The sequence below is a fragment of the Melozone crissalis genome, unplaced genomic scaffold (assembly GCF_028551555.1).
Source record: "Melozone crissalis strain CALT ecotype California unplaced genomic scaffold, PUWL_Pcris_2 ptg000042l_1, whole genome shotgun sequence".
NCBI classification, from domain to species: domain Eukaryota; kingdom Metazoa; phylum Chordata; class Aves; order Passeriformes; family Passerellidae; genus Melozone; species Melozone crissalis.
In genome coordinates this window covers 28709587-28716388 of record NW_026535820.1, presented here as the reverse complement: position 1 = coordinate 28716388, position 6802 = coordinate 28709587, and the positions used below count along the sequence as shown (strand labels likewise).

At 41.9% G+C, this 6802-nt stretch overlaps 1 protein-coding gene across 1 annotated transcript; it reads right to left on the bottom strand.

Moving 5' to 3' along the window:
• Positions 1-280: 280 nt before the first annotated feature.
• On the bottom strand, positions 281-6210 carry TIMM21 (translocase of inner mitochondrial membrane 21). The gene is made up of 6 exons (XM_054285324.1): positions 5820-6210; positions 4562-4624; positions 4365-4462; positions 2997-3070; positions 1108-1213; positions 281-1015 (listed from the first exon to the last, which is right to left on the bottom strand). The coding sequence occupies exons 1-6, from the start codon at positions 6106-6108 to the stop codon at positions 923-925; spliced, it is 723 nt and encodes a 240-aa protein (XP_054141299.1). The 5' UTR covers positions 6109-6210; the 3' UTR covers positions 281-922.
• Between the last annotated feature and the right edge of the window lie 592 nt (positions 6211-6802).

Sequence of the window (6802 nt, the reverse complement as noted above, 5' to 3'; positions counted from 1 at the left end):
TCCCCCTTTCATGAAATATACACAAACATCCTAGTAAATCTTAGCTAGAAAGGTTATGCAGGCAGTAAAAGAAAATAATGTGGAACACTTTACGGACTAAAGACATGCCCTGATAAACATCACATGTGTGTTTATCACATGAAGATGCAGGCAAGGTGGGAAAGACAGAAATTTAAATGGAATATTGTGGTTTTCAAAATATTTTGAAGGTAATGTCCAATCCAAATCCCTCCTGACACAGCTTGAGGCCATGTCCTCTTGTCCTGTCACTAGTCTGCCTGGGAGAAATGGCCAACCTTCATCTTGCTACAACCATGTGGAGCAGAATGGCAAACATCAGAAAGAGCAGACAGTAGTGATGTTCTGCTTGCTGGTAATTTATTTAGAAGACACCAATATTGAAGTCTTCAGTTGCTTGTTACGGGTGTGTGCCTCCACCATTCCTACCCTTACATGCCCAGATCTCTTTTGCATCACTACCATTTTACCTTCTTACCTACAAAGGTATCCAAAATGAAAACAGTAGACTTCTGTCTACAGTTAAACTAACCCTTTCTTTATTGCAGTGGTAGTGGGAAATCCAAGCCAAGGAAGACAAAAAACCCCATCCAAACCTAAAACCTTGCAAAACTCAGGTCTTGGGTGTGCAGAGGTATTATCCAGCAATAAAGTGTTTATTAGGAGACATTATTTTCCTATGTCAAGAATATCTACCATGATCCTTTGGCTATATTTCATTGGTTTCACTTTAAATCCCATATCTGTTATTATCAAAAGTCCTTAGTGGAGGGCCTGAAAGGCTACTTCCCTTGACACAGCCCTGAAGCTGTGCGACACAATTGGCAACACCACACAATCCATATGTAGGCTGGCTACAACCACATTTTCCAATGTGAGGTAAGGCAGCAGCTTTGATTGTTGGCTATCTGTTGTCCTCGATGACAATGGTTCTTCTTGGATACGTCTCAACATCCACAAATATGTAGCGAACCTCAAATCTTCCTGTTTCAAGATTCTGGAAAGAAAAGAATTTCAGAGTGTTTTTTTCTCTTTGGTAGTTTAAATTCAAGACTAAGCTTGTCAGGAGTATCAAGCAATTGTACATACCTCTTTGACTTCCACATGGACTGTTCCCTGTTTCCCTGATTCAGTGCCCTCAATATAGAACTTCAAACGCATGTGTTTCAGTCCATCCTTTACGTATTCAATGTGACTAAAAACAGCAACACAAAACAAAAACCCAACCACCCAGCAAGAATACAGATTATATGCTAGTTAAGACTTCAAATTTAAACTTACTTAGAGGAGTTGCTTACTTATTTTGTAAGAAAGTGTATCCCGGTGGTGTCCTTATGCTACCTTGGCTTCCTTCTCTACTGCTCCTCTCAAGCTTTACTGTGAGTGCCTAAGGACTAGTGGAGTTAGAAGAGCTAATTAGCTGCTGAGCATTATGAGATTAAATGCTTAAATGTCCTCACCCCAGGCCTCCCCTCAAAACTGAAAAGCAATCCACTGCTGAAGACTATAGAAATTCCTTGTATTTATTCTAAAAAAACCCCGACTTGGAGATTTGGAGCCCGACATCTAGAAAGAGACCCCACACCAACAAGACTTCTTGAGTTTTCTTAGGCACTTAAACTAAGTCATCAAGCCAAAACATACAGAGCATGTTTTTCCAAATTATCAGGTTGGTTAAACCACATCAAAACAAACAGTTTACAATGTGCTTTACTTACTTTGGCAATAATTTTGTTCTGCTGAAATTGTGTAACTTTGGCACTGTTTGAGATCTCCAACCTAAATGCTGTTATTTAGACTGGAGTTGGGTTATGCCCATGTATTAAATAAATAGCACATCACTTCCAAAGTGACCACTTTGGGAAACTAATGATCCCATGAGGGTTCTGGTGCCAGTTTATGTTTCCTACTGAAATTATTAACTGCTGTTTAGCACCAATCTTTATTTCTATAAGGCATGCCCTGGTACACACTGTGAAATGAACTTCCAATACAGTTTAAAGTGACATGATGGGGTAGAGAGAACAAATATGAACAAAGAGCCTTACTGCAGTAAATTTACATTCAAGGTATTCATACACAAAAAACCCTGTAGATTTTTGAGACAAATATTTGAAATCATTCTTATACTGCAGATGCAAACTCTACAATCATATCCCAGTTCTCAGCTCAAAAATTTTTTTAAAATACAAGGCATTCAAAATTATTGAAATTAAATACTAGGAAAGCTGATTCATAGTAAATTTACTTATTTACAGACACGTGCTCAGAATATTTGTGCACATCAATTTCATTTAGCAGCTTCACTTTAAACATTATTTCACAGAGTCTGGTGAGAGATAAAGCTTCAATGGGTAAAAGACACTTTCATCAGACAAAATAAAAAATCTCAATTTCATGGTTCAACCTGTGTCTGGGTTTACGTGTCTCATTCTATATAAAACCTCATTGAATATATTCCTGCCAAATAACCCAATAAAGAAGGGAGGACTTATGTTTGGTAAGAAACAATACTGTTGTTTCTTTCAAAAGGAAAGTAATAGAGACACTCATGAAAGGTTTAGGTGATAGATGTTCTGTTAAATACACAGTAGAGATGTTGCCTCAAGTACCAAAAAGCATTCTGCGTATCAGTTCAGTATAGTTTCAGACTGAAAACTTCTGTCAGATTACTGCTCCCCCATGCAAGCCTAGGCTTCTGTACTACTCTTTTTAGACTCATCCTATTTTTTGGAGAGCTCTGTGTCTACCACAATGATATAGCTTTTTTTGAGGCACTCAGAATTGGCATTTTATATTCTACATACACTGTACTTAGTGGTGTACGGCACACAAGAGGTACTGGAAAAAACTTCTATGTTCAATCAAAAGTGACGGGATGTCACATACAGTTCATCACTCTAGAACTAACTTGTGATCCAAAAATATCTTTGCTGTGCAAAAACTGATGTCTTTATGGGGCAAACACCAAGGGGTACCTGACATGCTGTCGTCTTCCTCTTCTTGTTGCCTCTCCATAACCTTTGATAGAGTCACCAAAAACAGCAATTATCTACAAGACAAAAGAGGTTTGAGCTGTCAGAAAGGATCACATATGGACACATATTCCAGTATCAGCTCCTGCCTCTGCTGTGAATGCATCTTCTTTTAACAAAATGCCTCTGGAGAACTTAACATGTCAAGAATACAAGCGTTTATGAAAGAAAACAGTTTAAGGAAAACTCCTCTGTATTCCAGTCCTTTTTATTCTTTACAGTGCCGTATTAAATGTCTAAAATAAATCTTATTGATATCCTCTATTTGTACTGTTCTCTGAGATAAAGACATGTAACCTGATATTTTGTGTAAAAAGAAAAAAAAAGCACAAAATATTTGCTCACATTTCCTCCAAGAGAATATGTTTCAAAGTTGAAAATGCAAATGTACTCCCCTTCATATTATCTAAAAACCACTACTGAATAAAAAATTTAGTAATCTTTTTTCTGGTCTATAGAGTCAGAGTAGATCAACTTAGTCGTAAACGTACTTTAAATTTGGTTAGAAGGGGAGGTTAAGCTTTACTCTGCAAGCACTGGAAAGAAGTTTTAATTCTACAAACTCATTCCAAAGCAGTCTTAATTTTTATTTGAGCAACAACTTGTCACTTAATTTCTAGGTTATCCTCAAAGGCATCTGTGGCAACCTTGCTTGAAGGTTGTTTTGTCTGAATTGGTTTTTTTTTTTTTTTAATCTAGTTTCATACTGATTTTTGTTTACACATAGCTATGACAACTGTGTGATCCCATGACTGTTCTCTACCTGTTTTCCAGTTAGCCAAAAGGATGCTAATTGTGCTCCAAATGAAAAATTTAAATTCCTGGGTATCAGCACAGCGCCTCACAGAATGACAGAACCATAGTGAACTGTCACAATAGAGTTAGTGTGCTGAGAAAAGGCAGCAGGTAAGATCTACAGAGCTTAGTGGGACCAGTGGCCTCTCTGACTCGGAGAACTCAAGTGCTACATTTAGCAGGCAATAAGAAAAGTCCCCAAGACTTTCTGTATGGTGACACAAGCACATGCTCTGAAGGGCACACTGTATTTATATCAGTTTTTGTTCTGTGGCACAGTTAGTTGGCTTCTAGCGGGCTAGCTCACACAAGCTCAATGCTTGCACTGACTTGTCCTAAGGGAGGCTCGGCTCTGGAGCTGTGCCACCCCATGCCAGCTAAAAGCACTGGCAGAACTGCTCAAGCACCACGTGGGGCTTCACGTAGCTTGTGAGATTCCTTGCACAAAGTTTTGACTTGAAGAGAGACAGTAACTACTGAGAAACAAAAATTTAGGACTAAAGTTCAAAAACCAACCTCAGGGTGAGATCTGCATTTCTCTAAGGCATCTCCATAGATCTTATTTGGACTAGAAGAAGAGAACAGCTCTTTAAAAATCACATAGAACAAACCACCTGTAACAGAAACAACATCAGATGGAATGAAAACTTTTCAAACCAGGTGGAATTAATGAAAAGTGTCTTCTAATAAAGAATGTAATTTAAAAAAATAACCTGTAACACCAATTCCAACAAGCACCACAATAAAATAGGTAAAGTCTCTTCCAGCTTCTTTCACTGAAATTAAACAGAAAACACACAAGTTACAACCTTGGATAATAACACTTGTATGACTTTCTTACATAAATATTCTTTTGTTAGTCTGTAGCTCAAATAACATTTTAGCAGAGGAAAAAATTTCAGTAAGTTTCCTTAATGCCTCATTGATGTAAAAGAGACCTTGGAACCTCTCTTATATTGTACAGGGCATGTTTATATCTCTGTGTTAAGCCTTATTACTTTGTTTGTCAGATGTTTTCAAGCTCCAAAGTAGCAATCACTGCTACTTTTTGGGTGCATGAGAGCCAGATTTTTCAGGAACTAATGAGGGATTTAGCACTGCAGTATTCACGCTACCACCTAAACCCACAACCACTGAAATCCTTATGCAAAGAAAAGAAGTAAAAACAAAAAAGTAAAAGCTTATAAGTTGCACACACTGAAAAGAACTGATTTTATGAATTTGCAATCAACAGTAAAATAAAAAAGGGGAATATTACACCAAAATAATTTTTTAACATTAACTGCTGTTTGTCTGATTAGTTTTTATCTTTCAATTTTGATCGAAAGCACAAGTGTCAGTATATACCACAAAATAAGTCATAGGAGATTCTCTGTTTCAAAATATTTGAGTACTTGGAAAGAGACTACTATCTTTTAGCGATAAAGTGGAGTATAAGTTATGGAGGAAACATTAATAACTATTTCTCCTGCAGTCTTCTAATCAGTTGAAGGTGTTTTTCGTAAGTAATTTCAAAGTACTTAAATTTTCTGAGGCTAATTATGTAGTAACCACTTTTCACTGAAGTGAATGAGACCAACTAAAGTGAAGGCAATCCATAAAGAAACTACCATCACAGGTAGAGCTTTAACTATTTTGTTGGAGGTGAACTTATTTCAACAGCTGTACAGACAGGCCGCATGTGATAGGTTTTCCTTCTGAAATGGAAAATGAGAGGCTATTATATCTTGTGCCTGATAATTACTTAGATCAACAGGCTGTTTAGAAGAAGTCCTATAATTTATTCTGATTATGCAATGCATACAGAGAAATGTAACATCTGCTCCAAACAATACGATGGGAAAGGAAACCACCTTGGTGTGCTGAGATCGTTTTTTTTCTAGATACTTGATGTTTGGAACTACAAAACTTTAGCTGCAGAAGGAACCGTCTCCAGCCCTTCGGAGCAGCACACAGCATCTTCCGCCTTACCTTTCCGAGCCGCCGACACCAGCGTTTCCTCGTTCAGCGCCCTTTGCACGGACACATCCTTGCTATTACCTCCCGGTTTTGCAGCTTTCAGCCCTCCCGCCCGCGTTCCGAAGCTCTGCCGGGCGGCCCCGAGCAGCAGCGGGGGCTGGTGCCGCCACCCCGGGCAGGAGCAGGAGCAGGACGGGGTGCCGGGCCCCAGGAGCGCCCACCCGCGAGTGGCGAGCAGCCAGCGGCCCAGGCAGCCCCGCCCGAGGGCCGCGGGCAGCGTCCGGGGCAGCACGCCGGGCATGGCTCTCGCCGCCCGCACAGGGCACGGCCGGGGCACGAACGGAGAGTTCGTGCCGCTCGCCGGGGAAGTGCCCGGGCAGCCTCCCGCCCCGATGGCCGCTGCTCTAGCTCAGGAGCCCACCTGAACCTTTACCGCCGACAGCCCCCGCTGGCCTCTGCCCCGGCGGAAATGTTTGGGACAGCGGAGCAGCGAGCGGCGGCGGCGGGCGCTGGGAGCCGTAGTTTGAGCAGGCTCCCTCTCCCGCCCGCCGCCGGGAGCGGCTCGCAGCGAGGTCACTACAGCGCCCGCCATGCCCAGCGCCGCCGCCGCCGCTGCCGCCGGCACAGCCCGCCCTCCGCAGGCGGGGACCCCCGGCTCCTTTCGGGGGTGGGAAGGCGGCGGGCTGCTCGCCGCGCATGCGGTGCCGGTCACCCTTGTGAAGTTGTGTTTTCATACATGTTTTTCTTCGTCTTGCCCACATATATTTGTTAAAGCGATGCATTGAGGTTTCCGCGGATGGAGACGGCTCCAGGGATCTGGGCAGGCTAAATCGATGGGCTGAGATGGACGGCATGAAGTTCAACAAGGCCAAGTGTTTGGTCCTGCTCACAAGAACCCCAGGCAGCGCTGGGGACAGAGTGGCTGGAAAAGTGCTGGTGGAAAAGGACGTGAGCCAGTGTGTGCCCAGGTGGCCAAAGCCAATGGCTTCCTGGCC